This window comes from Hippoglossus hippoglossus, chromosome 9, assembly GCF_009819705.1.
Source record: "Hippoglossus hippoglossus isolate fHipHip1 chromosome 9, fHipHip1.pri, whole genome shotgun sequence".
NCBI classification, from domain to species: domain Eukaryota; kingdom Metazoa; phylum Chordata; class Actinopteri; order Pleuronectiformes; family Pleuronectidae; genus Hippoglossus; species Hippoglossus hippoglossus.
This window is the reverse complement of record NC_047159.1, coordinates 12,696,410-12,717,880: the sequence shown is the minus strand read 5'-3', so window position 1 is coordinate 12,717,880 and position 21,471 is coordinate 12,696,410. Positions and strand designations below refer to the sequence as shown.

General features: G+C 39.7%; 5 protein-coding genes across 6 annotated transcripts in view; 2 read left to right on the top strand and 3 right to left on the bottom strand.

Annotated features, from left to right (window-relative positions):
• The window catches only part of cfap251 (cilia and flagella associated protein 251), a 31,900-nt gene extending 27,542 nt beyond the window's left edge, over positions 1 to 4,358 (bottom strand). The window contains exons 1-3 of the mRNA XM_034596525.1: positions 4,216 to 4,358; positions 3,647 to 3,668; positions 2,639 to 2,877 (exon numbers count right to left, since the gene is read on the bottom strand). Coding sequence (XP_034452416.1) covers positions 2,639 to 2,872 — 234 coding nt within the window. The 5' untranslated portion in view covers positions 2,873 to 2,877; positions 3,647 to 3,668; positions 4,216 to 4,358. The remainder of the gene's footprint in view (positions 1 to 2,638; positions 2,878 to 3,646; positions 3,669 to 4,215) is intronic.
• On the bottom strand, positions 1,385 to 21,031 carry LOC117768300 (Rieske domain-containing protein). Of its 2 annotated transcripts, XR_004615040.1 has the most exons (5): positions 19,753 to 19,975; positions 19,198 to 19,232; positions 18,721 to 19,108; positions 14,524 to 14,525; positions 1,385 to 1,395 (listed from the first exon to the last, which is right to left on the bottom strand). XR_004615040.1 is itself a non-coding variant. In XM_034596536.1 (4 exons), the coding sequence occupies exons 2-4, from the start codon at positions 19,973 to 19,975 to the stop codon at positions 18,818 to 18,820; spliced, it is 549 nt and encodes a 182-aa protein (XP_034452427.1). In that variant the 5' UTR covers positions 19,976 to 20,001; positions 20,892 to 21,031; the 3' UTR covers positions 17,612 to 18,817. The 2 variants fall into 2 exon arrangements, 1 of the variants encoding a protein (XP_034452427.1); XM_034596536.1 differs by lacking the exons at positions 1,385 to 1,395; positions 14,524 to 14,525 and adding an exon at positions 20,892 to 21,031 and having other exon boundaries at positions 17,612 to 19,108; positions 19,753 to 20,001.
• LOC117768297 (rab5 GDP/GTP exchange factor-like) lies at positions 4,262 to 9,954 on the top strand. Its single transcript, XM_034596533.1, has 9 exons — positions 4,262 to 4,535; positions 6,219 to 6,405; positions 6,695 to 6,822; positions 7,150 to 7,301; positions 7,391 to 7,460; positions 7,553 to 7,688; positions 7,775 to 7,869; positions 8,181 to 8,437; positions 8,864 to 9,954. The coding sequence occupies exons 2-9, from the start codon at positions 6,245 to 6,247 to the stop codon at positions 9,278 to 9,280; spliced, it is 1,416 nt and encodes a 471-aa protein (XP_034452424.1). The 5' UTR covers positions 4,262 to 4,535; positions 6,219 to 6,244; the 3' UTR covers positions 9,281 to 9,954.
• On the top strand, positions 10,619 to 13,056 carry psmd9 (proteasome 26S subunit, non-ATPase 9). Its single transcript, XM_034596535.1, has 6 exons — positions 10,619 to 10,794; positions 10,910 to 11,009; positions 11,775 to 11,968; positions 12,085 to 12,186; positions 12,432 to 12,520; positions 12,793 to 13,056. The coding sequence occupies exons 1-6, from the start codon at positions 10,669 to 10,671 to the stop codon at positions 12,818 to 12,820; spliced, it is 639 nt and encodes a 212-aa protein (XP_034452426.1). The 5' UTR covers positions 10,619 to 10,668; the 3' UTR covers positions 12,821 to 13,056.
• gtf2h3 (general transcription factor IIH, polypeptide 3) lies at positions 13,247 to 17,493 on the bottom strand. The gene is made up of 13 exons (XM_034596534.1): positions 17,239 to 17,493; positions 17,083 to 17,162; positions 16,850 to 16,956; positions 16,026 to 16,168; positions 15,831 to 15,893; positions 15,408 to 15,437; positions 15,288 to 15,316; positions 15,130 to 15,204; positions 14,990 to 15,043; positions 14,420 to 14,488; positions 14,184 to 14,319; positions 14,035 to 14,071; positions 13,247 to 13,882 (listed from the first exon to the last, which is right to left on the bottom strand). The coding sequence occupies exons 1-13, from the start codon at positions 17,246 to 17,248 to the stop codon at positions 13,813 to 13,815; spliced, it is 903 nt and encodes a 300-aa protein (XP_034452425.1). The 5' UTR covers positions 17,249 to 17,493; the 3' UTR covers positions 13,247 to 13,812.
• Positions 21,032 to 21,471: the final 440 nt, after the last annotated feature.

Sequence of the window (21,471 nt, the reverse complement as noted above, 5' to 3'; positions counted from 1 at the left end):
GTTTGGAGGCAGCTGTCACAGTTGCCACACTGTTTGGCATCTGCCTCTGTTGCCACACTGTTTGGAGGCAGCTGTCACAGTTGCCACACAGTTTTGAGGCAGCTGTCACAGTTGCCACACTGTTTGGAGGCAGCTGTCGAAGTTACCACACTGTTTGGAGGCAGCTGTCACAGTTGCCACACTGTTTGGCATCTGCCTCTGTTGCCACACTGTTTGGAGGCAGCTGTCACAGTTGCCACACAGTTTTGAGGCAGCTGTCACAGTTGCCACACTGTTTGGAGGCAGCTGTCGAAGTTACCATACTGTTTGGAGGCAGCTGCCTTTGTTTCCACACTGTTTGGCATCTGCCTCTGTTGCCACACTGTTTGGAGGCAGCTGTCACAGTTGCCACACTGTTCAGAGGCAGCTGTCACAGTTGTTTGGAGGCAGCTGCCTCTTTTGCCACACTGTTTGGAGGCAGCTGTCGAAGTTACCACACTGTTTGGAGGCAGCTGCCTTTGTTGCCACACTGTTTGGCATCTGCCTCTTTTGCCACACTGTTTGGAGGCAGCTGTCACAGTTGCCACACTGTTTGGAGGCATCTGCCCCTGTTGCCACACTGTTTGAAGGCAGCTGTCACAGTTGCCACACTGTTTGGAGGCAGCTGTCGAAGTTACCACACTGTTTGGAGGCAGCTACCTTTGTTGCCATACTGTTTGGCATCTGCCTCTGTTGCCACACTGTTTGGAGGCATCTGCCTCTGTTGCCACACTGTTTGGAGGCAGCTGTCACAGTTGCCACACTGTTTGGAGGCAGCCGTCACAGTTGCCACACTGTTTGGAGGCAGCTGTCGAAGTTACCACACTGTTTGGAGGCAGCTGTCACAGTTGCCACACTGTTTGGCATCTGCCTCTGTTGCCACACTGTTTGGAGGCAGCTGTCACAGTTGCCACACTGTTTGGAGGCAGCTGTCGAAGTTACCACACTGTTTGGAGGCAGCTGCCTTTGTTGCCACACTGTTTGGAGGCAGCTGTCACAGTTGCCACACTGTTTGGAGGCAGCTGCCTTTGTTGCCACACTGTTTGGAGGCAGCTGTCACAGTTGCCACACTGTTTGGAGGCAGCTGTCACAGTTGTTTGGAGGCAGCTGTCACAGTTGCCACACTGTTTGGCATCTGCCTCTGTTGCCACACTGTTTGGAGGCAGCTGTCAAAGTTGCCACACTGTTTGGAGGCAAATGTCACAGTTGCCACACTGTTTAGAGGCAGCTGTCACAGTTGCCACACAGTTTGGAAGCAGCTGTCACAGTTGCCACACTGTTTAGAGGCAGCTGCCTTTGATGCCCCCAAACTGTGTGGTTTGGCCGCCACACTGTCTAAGAGCAACTAAAGCTGTTTGTGATTTATTCAATGAGATACTGGTTTATGAAAGTTTATTAGTTAGTTTGTTAGCTCTCCGGGGGTTGGACTCGAAATGAAAAGCTCCACATCTGTCAGATCCATATGGATGATCTTGGTGTCTATCAAAAGGTAAGAACTCAAAGTCTGTTTTCCCAGTTACAGTGTGACTGAGTAAACTGTGATAAACCAAAGGAGAAATGTACATTGTTATCCTTGCCTTAAATTCTACACAAGATTGTGAATAACTCCATGATAGCATTGATGCACAGAGATGCCACTGCTCATGTAGCAATGTATTGACTACAACTGTACCAAAGTAGGTGGAAATACCACAAAGGAACAAAGTTTTTAGTAACGGTAGGAAAAGGCACTCTCTCCATTTATATTTATTCTCTCTAGGTTGAATAAATGTATTCAGTGTTTTTTGTTACAAGACAGCAAAGAGAGACTCACACAATGTTACTTTCCAATTGCATAGAAACCATTTAAAGTTTTATTTACTGTCATTAGTTGACTTTGGCCCAAATGTTTTTATTATGCCAGGATCTCATAGGCATTCTCCAAGGACTCTTAGTTAAAAACATTAACATCCATAAGAACATTTAAAATAGACCTGTTGTTACTCCTTCAACTTCAAAATATTTTCTATGAGTTATAAACTTCTATAGTGTAAAAGCATCAGTGCATATACTACACAAATAACAAACAAAGCTCTACACAACAAACAGCTACTGACCCACAACTTTTTAATCAAGTTTTATTCTCATGTCTTCAGTATTTATATGAATTCAGTTAACTGACAATGACTACATGTACAGCAATATTGATACAAGGAAGTGCAGGAGTCATCCCAATGACCCATTCCAGTGACTGGATAGATAGAAAAAAAACCTTTATCATTTTTATCTTTCGGGAAACCTTTTTTTGAGGTGGACATTTTTCATGAAACTTCCTTGACCTAGTATTTTAAAGGCTTTAAATTCAGTCTTAAGTCCCAGGAGCTGAACTCGGCACACAGAACAAATCATTGCTTTTAACATATTTCTTTTCCCCGAGTTCATTTTTGCCATACAATTCTATGACTGCTCTGTTTTATAACTGTTTGCTGTGTCTTTGTATATTTGTGGTGTACATCTGTCCTGATATGAAACCCTTTTTACTACATTGTCTCCCATTTGGACCAGCGCTCTGTGCAGAAGAGATATTGTATCTCAAAAGGACCTCAAAGGTGGATAAATAAGTAAGTAAAAACATACTGACCAGTGCATGTGTTCTGGTGTGAGATTTTGAGAAAAGCGTGTCAGTGGTTGCACTGTAGACTGGAGACTGCCCGGTCATCTCCCTCTCCTCTCCCCTGACCCCTGCACTCTCCTCAGCTTCATCACTGCTCCTCCTCTCCTTCTTCTCGTCTTCATCATAATCATCACCATCCTGTGATTGATGTATTTCCTCTCCGCAGCTTGTGACGATCTCCTCAGCTTCAGCATCTGACATGATGTCTGACCACACCTCACGTTTTAAGACTTCGTGAATCTCTTCTTCTGTCAAGTTGAGGTCGCTAAATTGCTGCTAGTTACCGTTTGGTAAAGAGTCGTTAAATTACGATATTTATGAAATATCACAATGTCATTATCTGAAATCACCTCCGTATAATTGTATAATTTGCCTATTTCTAACAACTAAAACTACTTTTCCCGTTTGGTCTAAAACTCACAATCTGTAACGTGAACGTGAAGCGTCTCGTTGCCTAGTTACAAACCAACGGAGAACGGACGAGGCCAAAACGCAGTTTCCGGTGATTCTTTTCAAATTAAAAGCACCACTGAGCCAAACAAAACTTTTCCTTAATGAAAGTTTTCATTTAAAAGTTTGACCTAAAATAAATACCTGACTATTCATATGTTTATCACGTAAAAACAGTTGGCTTTCAACACGACTTAGCTTTACTGTACAGAGTATTAAAATCCTCTTTATTGATTCAACCGAAGAGTTTATATGACAAAAACAATAATTATTTCTAGATTTTCGACTACAGTTTGGTCACTGTATTTACCGGAAATCTTGCCATACTGTTACTGTCACCAGTAGTTATCAAATCCCTTATAACAAATATTACGATACCTATTAGTATGTTTCAATGGTTTTGTAAATGTTTGCACTCTGGAAATTGTCTACATAAAAACAAAACAATCTTCATTGTTAAAAAGCACACGTGTTTTAAATACATTAGGTGAATAAAAGGCAAGACGCTAGTTCAGACAGTGGTACCTGTCAGCTCAGGCTCAGGTTGCTGTGACAGAAGTTGACGTGCACATAAAAGATGGCAGCCGACAAAGAACAGTATGTAGGACGTTACCATTGCGTCTAAAGCCATGTAAAGGACACTATATTCAATATTTACAACATAAGACATATGCTCTGCAGAAAATCTATTTGGTATATGAGCAGTAAAATGACGGGCAAACCTGCTTTAAGTATAATATTGAAAAGTCTAATATAAACATTATAATACTGTTTAATATAATTGATACGGACACTTGTTAAAAAATGCCAATGGATAGATAAGAATATTAAAAATCACTATCGTACCACAATGGTGTAGTTACACAAGATGGCCACCAGAGCGCAATGTTTACAGGGTCAAGTTAGACTGCTTTCAAAATAAAAGTCAAATAAAGGTTTCGAATGAGCAGAATGCGGGACACTCGCTGTGATCACTGGATGTGATGTGGTACGTGTAACGTAGAGGTAAATGGATCATCGTTTATAAGTTATCGTGTTTGAAGCCCGGAGTCAGTTCTTCGTGTCGCGATACTTTTAATCTGAAAAGTCGTTACCGTGTGGAAACGTCGCTGGTGACTTGAACCAAACCTCCACACTGTTCCCGTCGCTCCGGTCTGAAAAGTCTACGTCACTTTTTCTCCCTTAGCGTTATACAGTCTATGGCTTTAAGCCGCTCAACTTTTTTTATTGAGTTGTTTTCCTCGACCTCCGTTTGACAACTGCTGTCACTCGCGCCGGGTTCACGGAGGTTTGGAGGATTATCCGCGTTGTTGCGAACATCACGAGGAGTTTGTGACGGTGACGACGCCACAAAACGAGGGAAACGTGTTTTATAGATGAGGAAGAAGCTGATGATGGTTTCACCAGCTGACGGGTGAGCTGGGTTTTTTTTTAATGGACGTGATCGTGTCTTTGTGAGTTTGTCGCTGTTGTAGCGTTAGCCGCTAGCTAACGTTAGCGACTGGTTCTTATCTCCAATCCCCTCAGCTGACAGTCAGCTGGGCTCTGAACAGGCTGCGACACAACACTCACACACAAACCGAGGGAACTTCACTATTAAACAATGACAACTTTTTAATTTGATTCGAGGCTCAACAGAAAAGTTCCAGCAAAAATGTCCTAATGGACGTTAAAAGCTTTTAAGCAGCTACATGAAAGATTAAGGGGAAGGATTGTGAAGTTTCCTTTAAAAAAACATTAGCAGTGTCTGAATTATTTGAGTGAAAATGTGCTTATTTTCTATTTTTTATTTAATTGGGTAATATTAACAAAAAGTGTTGACAAAAAGTATCAATATACAGATGATAATTCTATTTGTCAGATGTTTTTCATTATTGTTTACTCAAGCTGTAGTAGAATCTGTCAATATCTCAAAGTGAACAATTTAAACAACCATCAAAAGACACTTTTAGCTCCCTTTTCAGTCAAGTGTGTTGTTTTGCTAATCATAATAATATCATTATCACAATCATTCTTCGGGTTTGAAATTTAACCCAGTATGTAAAAGAAAAGAGAAAGAGAAAGAAAACCAAAAGGCAAATCTGTCAAAGTATCACAATGGCAGCCGTCCTAGTTATCAACCCCCCTGCTTCATATAAAAGCTCTACATAGTTTGGCAGATATGTTCACATTCATATATTCAAAGAATAGTTTCCACATCTTGATGAAGTAAGCAGTGTCAGACAGGTCATGAGGTCCAACAGGAAATGCTGCTTTATTATCCTGTTCCATCAAGTGAGTGTTTGAGCTCAACAGGAAGTCAAATTAAACCAGTTTAACCAAAAAAGCTTTTCCTCGCCTGAATGGAAACTAAAAGTGTTTTTTGGGACCTACTTTTATTAACGCTGACATGGCACCTGATAACATACAATGAGGTGTTTTGGATTTAATACAGTTGCTGCGTTATCAGGTACACTGAGCTAAATCTAATACAGTCTAATACACCTGTCCTACAATAAAGCCTCCATTATAATGTTCAGTTTAAATGTTTATGTTGTTTGAGAGGTGTTCTATTAGACTTCATTAGTTTAAGCCAAGTGTACCTAATAAACTGACAACTGAATGTGGGGTTTAGATAAGGAGAAGAAAAGCATCCAATGTGTCTCTGGTGGTGCGCGATAAGAGCAGTGACCCAGAAGATGGACAGATAAACAAACAAATTCAATAATTAACAACTTTATCTGGCAACTGAAGAAAATACAAATTAAATAAAAATCAATAAGAGCAGGCAGAAGGACAGACAACAAACAAAAATATATAGCAATCATGAGGTTAGGCATTGAAAATGAGTCTTCTTGGGTTTTAATGCTGTATTGCATTATTGAGTGTCCTTGTCCAATGTAAACATGCCAAGGTTATGTGCCAAATATAGCAAAACCAGGCCTTGAACACTGAGCTTTTGAGATTTCAGGCCCTGTAGTCAAAAACACATGACAACAAGGTCCCTTTTTAAACTCCAACTCTTCAGAGGAATTATATTAGACCTAAGTATATGGTATGTATATTTATGTGGAATTTATGGTAAAAACCTTTTTGTTGAAATATTATAATCCAACAGGTGGGAGTAGTATAAGTGAGTGCTCTATGATGTGGACCGACAAGCAAAGAGGAATCCGAGTTTCTAAGGAGGAGCTGCTCTGTAAGAGTGCCTGTGGGTATTATGGAAACCCTGCATGGCAAGGCCTCTGCTCCAAGTGCTGGAGAGAGAAAGCCCGTCCAGCTGGAGCCCAGAGACAAGACACAAGGTAAAACCACCACAGACCTCGACGTAATGGTGTCAGTGCAAAGTCGGATTCTTGTCACAGCATGTTAAAAAGCAACACATGATAGGGTATACATATCAATTAAATATATCAATGAGAAAATGAAAGTACAATAACTGTATAATGCTTTAATTTGAGTTAGTACTTTTGGCACCAACTGGATATGTAATGTCTACTATTGACAAAAAAATAAAAAAACATAGCTGATATATATGAACAGATTCATCTGTGATTCTTTGTTAATACAACTGTCTTCCTTTATTACTTGTAGGCCCAGAAATGACGGCACTCCTCTCACCTTCTCCAAATTCGAGGAGAAGAAAAGCATCGAGAAAGGCCATCGGATTAACACGATGAAGAGACTCTTCTGGGGAAGCCCATCGCCTCCAAAACGTCAAGGTACACATGACTCTGGAAATGAACATGCTAGAAAACATCAGGGACTTCTTCTACTCACATTGCACTAATGTACCGACAGCAAAATATGTCAAAGAGCTGTTGTGTCCCTTCATTATCTGATGTACAGCGAGGCTCCATGTGCATACTGTATATGTGGGTAGTGTAGCATCTTCATTACTGTATGTTCCCAAAGCAAAACCAACCTGTAGGTAATGCTGTAAACAAATGAACCAAGATATCTCCCCTCTTCATTCTGAACCACTCTGAGTACCATATTTCAGTTTTCATTTATTTATCTGGAGTCACATCCACTCTGCCTCCCTCTAGAGTCTTCTGAAAGCCAAACAAATGCGTTAAAAGCGTACCAGAGCCTTGAGCCTGGGGACTTCACCGGCTTCCTAAAAATACTACGGAGCCCTTCCTCCCAGCGCTTGCAGTCCCGATGCACAGCTTTTCTCAACACAGTGGAGGCTTACCATGTAAGTATCTGTTTAAAAGATTAACATTACACTTCTTCTCTTTGAAATGTCCGAGCTTTTATGATCACAGCTTCTCATCATCTTCACAGGATCTGCCGGTACAGAAACAGTCGGACCTCGTGCAGGATTTCTACCAGTCATTCGCAGAATATTTTAACAGTGAGTACAGTTCAGGTTCACACTTTTTTGGGGCTGTTAACTCTGAAAAGAATCTGAAATGGAGACTCCTGAATTGTAATTTTTTCTTTCAGGTCTTCCTGAGGCTCAGGTCACTCAGATAATGGAGCACGTAGAGAAGCTAATCATGACACGGTTGCACAAATGGGTTTTCTGTCATGACAGCTGTGATGATGAACAGAAGGACCTGGCTCTCCAGAGGAGAATACGGTAACTCTTATATACAAGTCAGTTCTGTTGTAGCAAAACATAAAATATGTGATGACTGTTTGACACCTAATGTCTTTACTCTGCAGCTCCTTGAACTGGGTTACGCCGCAGATGCTGTGTGTTCCTTTTCCTGATAAAAAGACTGCGGTTACAAGCGACCCCTTTCTGCCTGCTATAACAGGTGATACACAGTGTCAGTGCTGGAGGGAATAGTTTAAGGTCATATTAGTTTTCTGTTGGAGAGCTAGATGAGAAGATTGGTACTACTTTTATGTCTGCTTGTTAAATATAAGTCTAAGTAACTCACTGTAAAACGATGCATTGTCATTGTTATTAAGTAGTGAGCTTTAGAGGAGCTGGTTTTGTGGGTTTGACACAGCTAAGCTGTTTCCCCACACCCATGTCTTTGTGTTTAGCTGTGAGAGAAAGTTTCACATATGCTGGAAACATTTTGAAATGGTCTAATATGCTGTTTTTGACTATTTTCAACAGCCATAATTGAAATGGATGCCAAACGAGCACCACAGGACAAACTTGCCTGTGTGTCCAAATGCAGTCAGCATGTCTTCGAGGCACTCTCCAACTCAAGCAGTGAACCTGCTAATGCAGATGACTTCCTGTCAGGACTGATTTATGTGGTGTTGAAGGCCAACCCACCCCGGCTACACTCTAACATGCAATACGTGATTCGGTTTGGTCTCCCTCACAGTCTGATGGCAGGAGAGAGTGGCTACTATTTCACAAATCTGGTAAGTAGACAGCAAACTTGTGTTTTGACTTGGGAAGTAATCTCTGTCCATACTAACATACCTGAAAACGCTTATCACATGACCATTCACCTACACTGGGCGTGTGTGCTTGTGTGAAGTGGAAGCGGAGTGTCTACCCTGCAGTAGTTGCTTTAGATGGGCTCAGACTACAGGAATTTGGGGCGGATTTAACCATCACATAATCGGTGCCACCCTGATAATTATCAAATGAATAATAATAATTAGCTGAGTGGAACCAATGAGAGAGACGAGTCAAGTGTGAATGAATGGAAGTGAATGTGGGCGACTGAGTCATCATTTCCAACATCTCAGCAGTGTTTCTGTAAATATTGCAACACTGATGCATTTAAAACAGAAATGTATCGATGAGGAGCTAGTTGGTTGATCACACGCTCTCTGTTTCAGTCTTGTGCTGTGGCCTTCATTGATAAGCTGGATGGACCGGCACTAAACCTCAGTCCAGAAGAGTTTGAAAGCTACATGCTGAATCAGCGTGCTCCTTCTGGAGGAATCAAGAGGCAGCAGACTACCAGTGACACAAAACACCTCCTGGAGGAGCTACAAGGCCGACAGGAGAAGCTGCACCAGGGGATGGATTCTCTTAATGTTCAGCTTCAGAACTGGGTTCAAGCAGTTCATTCCCAACTGGATGAGGCAACAGCAGAGTTTGCTCTGGTACAGAAGGAGGTAGCAGCTCAGGCTGTGCTCTCTAACGTTTTCTCATCCACATCTCATGATGCGCCTCCTCAGGGGGATGACAAAGACCAGTCGGTGGTGGTGCTTGCTGATCTACATGCAGGTCCAAAAGATACCGACTGTTAGCAACAATAACAAAAACACCTAATCTGACACTTGACTCTTTTTTCATCATCAGCACTAACCTATTATGTAGGATATAAAACAAACATTTATATTCCAATGCCATGTTTGCACGGGTTTCGACTGTAGGGAGCTGGGATTTCTAGGCCAGATGAAGGAAAACTTTGTGAAGGAAACTTTTTTGCAATAGGTATTACAGGTGTTAAAAAATGATTTGTATTTGTTTGCTGGTTGAGGATGAAGGCCATTAAAACACATTCCAGTTTGTAGCCAGCACTCAGGGTACAGCACTTAGGGATGTCACCTAACACTTTAAGGGTTCTTATATAACATTCACTATGTGCCTATATATGAAGAAAAACTGCTGTGAAGTTAAAATTCTCTACAAGAAAAATGCTAGATGACAGTTGTTGACCACTACAAGTCAGGAGGTGTATTTTAATAAACCATGTTTTTCATAGCTGTGTAACTTTTCAATATGATACATTCACTGTCTGTTCATAGATGAAAAGAATGTGATACAAAACAATGTGTAACACATCCCACCAGATGTATTCGTGTGCAGGTTGTGGTTGTGTGTTGCTAACAACTGTTGAAAGGTGTCTGAAGAAATTTAGGAGTCTTATGGTATGATTAAATATTATGTCCAATAATAAAATAAAGTTGACTTGAAAGATGACTTTGTGTGTGTGTGTGTGTGTGTGTCGGAGGGTGATTTTTGGGATTCACTTGTTTGTAAAGACAACCAGGAGTCAAATAGTAAAAAGTTGGTATCGCAATTGTTAAATGCTCATTGCTTATAACTAATGAGCATGTGTTCTTGAGTAATGACTTTTTAGTATAAACATGTGAATATTTTATCATTTGATGGTGCTTAAAGTCCCCCTCAACTCAGGAATGTGTTGTATCTGCTGGATGTGTGTGCTATGACAAGTTATGAAGTTAATCCTGGTCCAATTTACATGAGTGTGATGAGGAAACTTGAAGCCTGGTTAGTGGGGTTTTCAGTGAAGGATGGGGTATAGATGTAAACAAAGAATTTCTAACTAGGTATTTTAATTTTTTTTTAAATTTGAAACCATATGTTAGATACATGATTTATCACATAACCAGTGTATTTTTTAATATATCTTTGAATATCTCTTTAAGCAGCAATAGCTGAAGTCAAATTGAAGTCAGTCGTTGCACAAGTGCTAAATACTCTTAAAACATATATTTTTTTAATTTTCTAATTTAAATTGTGCACGTAAAGAAAAACATTTTAGATTTCAGACTTTCTTTTTTTAATAGACCAGTTGAGGGCAGTACAGTATTAAAACTGCTATTAACAAGAAGAAGAAGAAGCCGCTCGCTCTTGTCCCGGAAGCTGCGTCACCAGAAGTCGCGCAGCCATGAAGATGACAGTGGGAGACACGTCTGGAAACTCTGAAACAACAATGGACGATGTGAAAAGCCTCATGAAGAAGAAAGACGACATCGAGGAGCAGATAAAAGCGTATTACGACGTGTTAGAAGACGTAAGTCCGCTTTTCAGACCAACTCAACGTAGCAACAAAGCTAACCCGAGGCTAGCTGAGGCTGTGGTTAGCTAAACCCTGTGTTGTTGTTCTTCTCTTCGCTGTGTGCTCACAGCAAGGTGTCGGAGTTGAAGGGCCCCTGATTGACGAGGAGGGCTTCCCCCGGGCAGATGTTAATGTTTACCAGATCAGAACAGCAAGACACAACATCTCATGTAAGCTGCTGCTTGTTTGTTGTTGTTTACAGTGTTTTCTGTGGCTGCAGGTGACAACCGGGTTTCCCATGGAGCAGCACAGCCCACCTGCCAACACAATCATAACATAACAATACTATGAAAGTGTGACGATCGTTTAGGCGACGGAGGCGTGGTTATCTGTTAACATCGCTCAGGTTGTTATCGTACAGGGTTTAGTTATAAACATGGACTGTATACAAAGATGGACGACATGCCAGCTCCCCAAAGGTGAAGTCAAAGCATGTTTATCACCACCTGGTTGCTGGCTGCAGTATAGGTCATAAATGGCGCCTCCTCCATGTTAGTGGATGGGATATGGACCAACCTGAAAAGTAAAGTACACCTCAAATACTCTTTTCACCGACGCAGCAGCAGCAGCAGCAATTTAAACTTAGCACAGACACCAGTACAACACTCAGCACAAATGGGGACAACACACCCATGACTTTTTATTTTCATATTTAGTTTTGACCAACCAAAACCCAAAGATTTTCAGTAATTTCAATAATAAAAATGAAGAAAATGACATCAGATTAGAAGCTTGACACGAGGGAGGTTCATCATTTTTGCTTGATGAATGACTGAAACCAGTTATTGACTCTGAGTACTTTTAATCTTTTGTTCAGTGATGAATTCCCTGATTATTGCAGCTCTGCTTTATTTAATTTCTCAGTTCATAAACAAACTTCTTCATGATTTCCTTTTGAGCTGCTGTTATTTTACAGGTAATGCCTTTACTTCCAGGCCTACAGAATGATCACAAGTCCATCATGGCAGAGATCGAAGAAGCCCTGCACAAGCTGCATGCTCGAGAGAAATCCAAGCGGGAACATGATGAGGTGGAGGCCCACGGGGAGGCAATGGATCAGCAGGTCACGCTGCCTTCTCCATTCGCACTTGTGGATGCTGTGACTCAAGGCTCACCTGCCTCTGGAGCTGTGAGTAATGCGATGCACACTTGTTTGTAGATAAACCATAAAAGGTTTTTAAAAAGTTAGGACTTCAAAAGTAACTGATCTGTTCCTGTGATTGAACAAATTGTTTCTTTCCAAAGGGGCTCAGAGTTGGGGATGAAGTCATCGAGTTTGGTTCAGTGACCACAGAGAACTTTCAGAACCTCCAGAATATCGCTGCTGTGGTACAGCACAGTGAAGGGGTAAGCTGCACAAGTCATCCACGGATTTTATTGTTCATTATAGAATTTTATAATGCATATTTATAAACCAGATTCTTGTCCTATAATGATGTGTGTAACACTTCAATTTTGTAATTGTGTGATACATACTTTTTTAAATATTTGCCAGCCTTATGTAGCACTGGCCTTGACTTGCCATATATTGACATGTCTTGCTGAACACTTTTTAACTAGAGTCTAAACTGCAATGTCATTTCCATCTACAGAAACCATTACGTGTCTCAGTGATCCGGGATGAACACAAAGTTCAGATGAGCCTGACTCCACAGCGATGGTCTGGCAGAGGTCTGCTGGGGTGAGTGTTGCAGACATTATCACGGTCACGTGCTTGGACTGGTACAGATGGAAGAGTCTAGTAGAGCAGCTGTGTTTATACGATTTGAAAACAGTGAGCACACATGATCGAGGATGCTGAAAAGCTTCCAGTGAAACAAACATGTTTCTCTTTCTGCACTGGTAAAACACTCTCGTACATTCTCCTTAACATGTTATAAAGAGCTGTATGTATTAGGAAGTATTAAGCGGTTCACGTCAGTCACAATCTTTTTCTTGTTCTTTTTCTTTCAGATGCAACATTGTTCCAATCCGTCGGTGATCACCGTGACATTGTGAAACTCTTCCCACCGCCTGTTACCACTTGATGGTTTCAAATGTTATTTGTAAATACCCCAGAATTTTCCATCTGCTTCAGTTTTCATCTTAATTATAACTTGAAACAATTTGCTTTACACAAGGACAGCTTTCAGATTCGGATATTTCAAAAAAAGAAGTGTTTCTGTGCTTCTGTTTGAGAATCAGTATCCTGAATAAATATAAACCTGAAAATACCTTCAAAGCTCTCCTACTGTCATCAATGAAGGCTTATTTTCAACTCTTAGTAAAGATATGAAACACCTGATGTTCCACAAGAACAACAAATCAGAGAATCTTGGTAAGATGAATTATTTCCAAAATGTCCAGTAATCTTCCTTCACCTGTTTGAACAATGAACCCAATTCGCTGAACTCATTAAGTCAAATACTTCCACCTCAACAGATTATAATTGATCTGAAAAGAGCCAAAGAATGCGAGCAGCTATTTATACTGACTGCATGATAATGGTAAAAAGAACTGCAACAAACATTAGAAGAATACACTTGTTTTATTTAAAAAGAAAACTAACATCACAAAAATGCACAATGTCACTTTTTTCCAAAGCATTAACTCAGTAAACTTGTAGACTGAGTGAACAGTTTGTGCATTTTAATAGCCGTCATTATAATACAATCACAAAAAGCAGAACAAATGTTTTAGATTCAAATGTGTGACTGATAGTTTTATGTGTTAAATATTCATAATGTAAACAAAGTGAAATATCTGTTAGGGTTGAACTTGATACTCGTGGGATAAGACTGCAATGATCAAGTATTGGCTTTCCTGTATGTGTACTAACAGTCAATGGGGGTCAAGTTGACATGTTCTATATGTTTGGGCTGCTTCAAAGACATTTCTAGGGCCTCATTGAAGCTCGTAACAAATCTATGCCAAACCAAATAGTACAATCTGAGTATAAAAACAGAAATGAACTCAGGGAAATCCCAGCAAAAATCATGACAGCATCTTGAGTTTCTTCTTTTTGGGCTTGACCATCTGTGGAAGTTGAATTTTGAAGGCAGTCCTACAAGAAAAGTATTTAAAATCCTATTAATGCACACAAATATAGGTTTGAAATCACATTGCATGATTCCCAGTGTATACAAATTCTATCCAGAGGAAATGTTTTGTATTAAAGATTTAAAGGTGGTGTAAATAAAAAACAACAATACTTACTCGCAGGTTGTACAGATGGGGCTGAAGTTGCAGAATACTTAAAAATAAGACAAGAGAAAACATCACCACAAAATCAAATGCTAACTGCAGCTTTTAGAGGAATTATAAAGTTTGTGGTCACACGTTCGTTTCTCGTGGATGAAACTTACTTGACAGACAAACGGAGCACACATAACCAATCTCGATGAGATTGCGATGACAGAAACACGCAGCTCTGTAGTCCACGTGAGCGCGCGGGGGCAGGACCAGCTGGGAACGCTGCTCCGAGTCAGGGAGGAACACCCACTAAGAAAACACCGTCAACAACACAAAAAGGGGTTTGTTTTCACATTTAAAAAAGACACTGTTCTCACTGAATTGTATAAAAACACAACTGTGTACTCACTAAAAGATACTGTGCCATGGCAACTTTCTGTGGTATCCTGAGGTACAATCCTCCTGTTATATCACAAGCCTGAAAAGAGCGGAACAGCTGAAGGTAAAATAAACTACTTTGTACAGATTAGAACAGATAAATACAGTCAAAACAGTCACATCATGATCACACCCCTGGTTTTCCTTTATAGGGAAGTGCTGGTCCTGAAACCGACTCAAACAGCTGGATCGTACATCTGTGATCATAGAGTCCATCTATTTTCTGTTTCTATCTACTTGTGTGTGTATGTTTTGCTAAGAGGAGAGCTAACATAGAATGACGGGACCTAAAAACAAAGGGTCAGCAGTTTGTTGGTAGTTCACGTTTGCTTTGCCAACAAAGATCCCGGTGTCCTGCATACAACTTATTGATTTAACGTTGGGATCAGAATCTGTCCTTCCCAGTGTCAGCTGATAACTAAAGGTATCATCACTGAAAAGGTTGGAATGGTGCATCTATTAGTTTACTCTTGTCTGGTTCAGCGATGGGACAGTATGTGGCGTTGTGCTTTAAGATTGCAGTGCGGCTGTAAAAATGTACCTGCTGAAGGAGACCTGAGTCTGAGTCCAATACACAGGCATCGATCAAGATGTTCTGTTTGAGAAAACAAAAACAAAGCCACTTAAAAATAAAGGAAACATGTATACCCACGAAATAACAGAGGCAAGATCTACATTTACCTGCTTTTGTGCAGCAAAAATCACATTCATGAAGTTCATGTACTGGAGGGCACAGTCCTCAGCGGCTTTTATCACCTGGGAAGTCAAATGAGCAGAGAAGCTGTTTTTCAGTGAGGTGAACAAAAGACTCATGTTTCATTAGACTATTTGAGGCTTACCAGTATTCTTGATTTGATATCCTGCACAGCTAATAAAAAGAAAAAATGAATTTCAGTGTGTTGAAGGGAAAAAATCTAATGAAGAGCAATGTTAGGTTGATATTTAAAAATAATTATTACCTTCCAGCTCCTTGGACACCCTGTGAATATCTGAATATTCAAAATGTTAAAGGAAAATTGGCAAACAGCTTTGCATCACTCAACATGCAGAAAAAAAATGCTGCTGTTTTTTCTAACTTGACAAGCCAAGTGATCTTCAAGCAAGGAAAAATCTGCATTTTTAAAAGACAACTCCTCCTCCGACACATACAGTACGAGCACATTTCAAATACAACCAGTGCAAGACACTTCTCAGCAACAATAGATCATAGACTTTACTATAAAAGACCAATTAATTGAGACCATTATATCACTGTTATATTCCTACTAACATAAAAAAATTATTGCTATCATGTAAAGCTGTAGTCAACAGTATTTCTTTTGTCCAAACCTTCACCCTTCAGATGAAAACTTAAATCTGAAGAGGTTTCAATGAAAGGATACAGCAGAGAGCTTTGGCAAGAGATCCAGCCAACATGGTGTCCATTGAATTCCCCTGCACTTCAGCTACAATCACACAAAGCGCCTCATGAGCTTTCACGGATCGGCAGCAGCTCACAGTGTCAGTAAACATCTCACAATGAAGATAATAGTACATTATGTTTGCAGCAAAGACATTTATTAAGTTATAATACTTACTTTTTGACATAACATTCTTGATCTCTTCAGCAATGAGGTTGTTGGCAACTGCAAGCAGTTCATATTTTCCATCCCCGCTGGAGGGTGCCTCTTCCCCACAGTTGTCCTCGCCTCTCCAGCTCTTACAGGGATACAGGAAGTGACTGAAATAAAGCAAGTGGGGCAGTTGAGTGTGTGAGCAGCGACAGGAGCAAAACATAACATTTAGGATGACAGCCTACACTTACACTTCAATCCTGGAAACTGGCAGTGGAAGAAGTCATATTCAAAACTATAAGTTAAAGTACCATACAACCATGTGAATGTACACTATTAGAAGCAAAAGTAGGAAGGAGAGTAGAAAAAACAAAAAAGCAAAACACTGCAAGTTCTGCCCTGGGTTGTTTTCATCTGCATTTGTTTGTTTGTTACCAGGATTCAGCAAAAACTAATAAAAGGATTACCATGAAACTTAGAGGAAGGCTGCAGTATGGGTCATGGAAGAACACTTTCAATTTGGGTCAGGGAGCAGATCCTGTTTTTTCCACTTTCTATTATATAGTGAGATGCAGCACCTTTAAACATTTTGGTTGATTTCTCAGTAGATAATTCATGGATCTTGATGAAAAAAACTCTGAGTGTGTGCACTGAGGGTGTGCAGATCCATATAAAAACTTGAATCTAGTGAATTTAAAAGTGGTTTGATACGGGGACTGTTAGGCGTTGGTAGAGTACACTCCTCGTTTTTACTTTAATAAAATGGAACATGGAAATACTCAAGCACAGTACAAGTACCTTCAGATTGTACTGAAGTACAGCTACTTCTCCTCCAGTGTGAAAGTTACCTGTCTTGACAGTGGCTTGCGATGACAGCCAGCTTGTTTGTCCTGGTCATGGCCAAGTGTGAGTTCCCCATCACCATGACTGCGTCCAAACACTTGGACAAGGTGAACTGGGCGGAGACAAGAGGAGGACAGGGGCTGTTGTTCCGCACTTTAACACAACACACACACATACACACACACACACACGTTTGTGATTTACAGTAACACACACACACACAGCTAACGGTATTTACCTGCGGCTCTCGTTGAGCTTGCTGGCCCCACCATATCGGATTCACGTCCACGACGATGACCAGCAGACTGGCTTCATCCTCTGCGGACACATGTGCATCTTAGCCGAGAAGCTCACTGACACTTTTAAATGCACAACACAAAACACACAACTTTACCTGAAGCCATCCCAGCAGGATGTTAAGTCTGGAACTGAGGGAGAACAACAAAGTAAAACACCGCCGTTGTCCTGGAGATTTATCTCGTGTTGGCCTTCATCTTTGATTTGAAGATTTACACGTTATACCTTTAAATTCCGACATTATAAGATCAACTTCATTACTGAACACACACTCAGTTTAGTTTCAAAATATGTTCCACACCTGCAGAAACTCTCTAGTATACTTCCGCTATTGTCTTCTTCTGCTTCTTCTTTTTTGTTTTGTTGCGTATGTCAAACAACGTTATTTAGCAATACCGCCACCAACTGGTATGGAGTGTGGACCAGGATCACTCTACATTGTGTAAATAAATCAATAGGTCTGGGGGGGATAATAAATAAAAAAAACTAATGTATCAAATCATCTCCATCATGCTAGTTCTCCGGACATATTGAAACAAATATAGTAAACTTATCTCCAGAACGTCTTCGTAAAACATCACAAAAATCCATATGGATCATATTTAGGACAAAAAAACGTAGCCCCTTCCCCGCACCAATGATACATCCGCAAAGTATTCTCCTAGAGTAATAAATAAATAGAAATGTATTGTGCCCTTTAAAAGTACTTATGTACATTTACCTGAATTTACACAGTGACTGACACATCTGTTTGGTTGTACAGGGCCTTGAAAGTTAAGGAATGTTTTGTAATATAAAATCTATAATCTATAATTCTAAATACACATTATAAAAATGCTTAACTGTAATATACATCTATGCAGATTATTTCCCCTCATTAATCAAAGAATTGTACACAGATTATAATTTACCAGTGCCTAAAGCAGCATCTTCAAGTTGTTTGTTTGGTCAACAGCTACAAACCCAAAGGGTTTCAACTAACAATGACATGTGAGAGTGAAAAGCAGGAAATCCTCATGTTAGATAAGATGGAACCAAAAACCACAATGAACCAGCCACAAACAAGCGGATCCATTTAGTCATTTCACTGCTCAAGAACACACAAGTTAATATGAACTAATGAAGAGAGTATTTCACAGGGAACTTTAATAAAGAGATTTTGTAAGGAGTTATGACAAAATCTGATCAGGACATCAACTATATAAGAGAAACTTGTGGTGGCATAAAAACAATCATAATTTCTATCAAAAATAAACAATATATTTCAAAATCATTTAATCAATACAAATACCAATATCCCATTGATAAATGCCAGACATTTATAAATTAAATATTTACAGATTTGATCAATGTCTGCAGTGTAAGGAGGGCGGTTCGTCACTAGGTGGAGAGGATCGACCACTTTCCAGAATGTGGTTGGTCCCATCCTAGGCTCCTCCAGTCGGCCTTCCTTAAGCAAGATACTGAGCCCCTGTGCCAACAGTGTGTGAATGGAGTGATAGACAAAGTGCTGCATATAAATGCTCAGTATGGGTGAATGCTACTTGTATTGTAAAGTACTTTGAATGATCCATAAGACTGGAAAAGTGCTATATTGTCCTTGAAACATTCAGGTATTTTCGGTTGTATATTCAGGTATTTGTGATTGTATAATCAATGACTCTTTCAGTATCTGGCTAGTTCTTGGGCTTGGGTTTTGGCTGGGCCTTTAACAAGACAGTCCTGTATCTCTCAGTCTGGTAGGTGTCTGACTCAATGGCCTCGATGGAGTCATCAAGCGTTACGTATACATCCCCGTTGACTTCTGTGACCTTGTGAATCCTCTGTTTGACACCCTTGGAGCGCCAACGTGTTCTCAGGGGTTTGACTGTAGGATCGTCTACAGCCTGGTACAGCCCTTCCCCTTCTGCCAGTGTGATCTTGTACTTGTGCCACGGACACACAATGCACAGTCGTCCATTAAACTCCTAATGGTGGCACAGACATATGGTGATAGTGAAAGATAACATTTAGTAGCATTCCAATATTTCAATATTCAGATTAGTAGGAAACTCACCTCAATGTCTCCATGCTGCAACGCACCACCTGAATCTGGAAAACAAGTGTCACTGTTCAATCAATCAATCAACCTTTATTCATATAGAACCTTTCAAACAAATCAAAAGCAATTCAAAGTCCTTTACAGGTGCATGAAATGTTAAAAATGTATTTAAAAGGAGTTAAACATTACAATTTAGAGACTAATGCAAATCAAACCGATCAATAAAGACAACAATAAAAGGAGGTTAAGATATTAACATATATATATATATATATATATATATATATATATGTAAACAAGCAGTAAAACATTAAAAAATTTAAAAGTACAACATAAAATAGATTATAATGAAAATATAGTAAAAGTTAAATACATTAAAATAAAAAATAATGAAAGAGTAGAATAAGATAAATAATAATCCCGAAAAAATAAATATAATAACAAAACCATAAAATTATAAAACACTCCATAAAAGCCAAAGTAAATAGGCATCAAAATTGAAAAGTCACACGCAAAGAAGTATGAGGATTGATATGTTAACACAAACAGAGCTCAGAGCTTAAGACTTACGGTAGCAGCGCATGTCCATAGCATGAAGTTGCCCCTGGTGGAACAGGACCAGTACATCTCTGCATCCATTCACAAGCTTGGTCACTCGTCCTGCCTTGACGATGTCCTCTTTCTTCCCAATGAAGTGAGACACGGAGGGAGGTGATGATGATGAGGAGGACGACGACGACAACAACAATGGAGGGGACGAGGAATTCCGACAAGTCTCCTCCTTAGAGGACATGGTGCTCACTTCTTACGGCTGGTTTCCTGTTAATGAATAACATTATAGTTTAAAGTAATTTATGATTAATCGCAAAATAGGAAGATTGTAGTGATTACGTTTATGCAAAAAAGTCTCAATCCTGCTCATTTCCTTCAGCTTCCTCATTACCACATGGCTTTAAAAAAAATGTAATTATGAAATCCCCCCTCCATAACTTACTATATGCATTTTTCTTTAATTTCAAGTATACAAAAGGTATGTATGTATCTGCAATATCAATTTAAAGTATATGATATACAGTTTACCAGTATAATGTTTCATTATGGAATGTTTGGAGATTTCAAATGAGTAAAATTGATTTACTGTAGTTTTGACAAAATAATCACATTAATAATACTGCAGCATGTTGGGGGGGGGGGGGATGGGTAAGGTCTCCCAGCATGCCTTGAGGTAAAACTGAGACTTGTATGTTCTGTGACGTGGATGTTCTTAGCATGTTCTTGTTCTATTTGTTCTATATGAGAGTTATTATCTATATTTTTAGTAGTTTGTGCTGTAGGAAAGTGTGTAATTTGGCACCATGGGTGAAGGAGGGTACTATAAACCGAAGAAGACATTTCCATGTGTCAAATGAAGTTGTAATTGTAATTAAATAGTAATTACTGCATGAATTCAATAAGTATAACAACAGTGTAGTTTAACGTCATGGAGAATTAAAGTGACGAATGAAAACACCATCAAAATATCACGTTAGATGAAGTCTCACTACATCTGTCACAATAACTAACTGTTGTTTACTAACATAACTCAGGAGACTGATGCTAAGCTACACCATAGCATAACATTAGCACTAGCTGAGTTCCTCGCTGAGACCAGTCACTATCACAGGCTTGATGTTATTAACTTAAGTTTGTGAATCATTGTTTCTACAAACCTCGTCTCTTTGAATGTTCGTGTTGTCCTCTCTGCAGAAACCATCCTGCAGGGTTCTTCTCTCCTGCTAGTTCCCAAAGAGACACTTAAAACCAAGCAGGAAACCCAGAGACGGAAACAGAGACCGCTCTCCTTCAGAGTAAAGGCTACTCGTGATAACTTCTCCCGGTATATCCGTGACTCTTATTTTGTAAAGAAGTGGAAGTGTGTGGTGTAAATACCACACTGTGGACACGTGTAAATAAAGTAAAGAGTTGGATTTGTTCAGACATAAATATTAAAAATTAAATAAAATATATTTTCTATAAAGTAGAGTTGCCCCTGTGACCCTCTAGTACGTATTTAATTGTTCATTCATCCCCAGATCATTTATTTGGATACTGGCTCAGGTGTTATGATAATTCCAACAAAAATCCTGTCAACGTATTAACCCTCCTCTCTCAGAACTAAAGGCCACATAGATAACTTTTTCCTACAGACCCTCACAAGTCACAGAGACATTTACAGTCACAATGACCGTTAAATATAAAGTATTTAAATATAAAGGGGCCCTTCTAGGGAAAATAAAACACAAATTCATA

Excerpts from the sequence above, each read along its gene's own strand:
- LOC117768297 (XM_034596533.1), top strand. The coding sequence starts at position 6,245 with ATGATGTGGACCGACAAGCAAAGAGGAATCCGAGTTTCTAAGGAGGAG. Across the intron at positions 7,689-7,774 it reads GCTCTCCAGAGGAGAATACG|CTCCTTGAACTGGGTTACGC; the intron begins GTAACTCTTATA and ends TTTACTCTGCAG. Across the intron at positions 8,438-8,863 it reads GCTACTATTTCACAAATCTG|TCTTGTGCTGTGGCCTTCAT; the intron begins GTAAGTAGACAG and ends TCTCTGTTTCAG.
- psmd9 (XM_034596535.1), top strand. The coding sequence starts at position 10,669 with ATGAAGATGACAGTGGGAGACACGTCTGGAAACTCTGAAACAACAATG. Across the intron at positions 10,795-10,909 it reads ATTACGACGTGTTAGAAGAC|CAAGGTGTCGGAGTTGAAGG; the intron begins GTAAGTCCGCTT and ends GTGTGCTCACAG. Across the intron at positions 12,521-12,792 it reads TCTGGCAGAGGTCTGCTGGG|ATGCAACATTGTTCCAATCC; the intron begins GTGAGTGTTGCA and ends TTTTTCTTTCAG.
- gtf2h3 (XM_034596534.1), bottom strand. Across the intron at positions 15,317-15,407 it reads GGTGTCCAAGGAGCTGGAAG|CTGTGCAGGATATCAAATCA; the intron begins GTAATAATTATT and ends TCTTTTTATTAG. Across the intron at positions 15,044-15,129 it reads TTTTTGCTGCACAAAAGCAG|AACATCTTGATCGATGCCTG; the intron begins GTAAATGTAGAT and ends TTTCTCAAACAG.
- LOC117768300 (XM_034596536.1), bottom strand. The coding sequence starts at position 19,975 with ATGTCCTCTAAGGAGGAGACTTGTCGGAATTCCTCGTCCCCTCCATTG. Across the intron at positions 19,233-19,752 it reads TATGGACATGCGCTGCTACC|ATTCAGGTGGTGCGTTGCAG; the intron begins GTAAGTCTTAAG and ends CTTGTTTTCCAG. Across the intron at positions 19,109-19,197 it reads TGCAGCATGGAGACATTGAG|GAGTTTAATGGACGACTGTG; the intron begins GTGAGTTTCCTA and ends TGCCACCATTAG.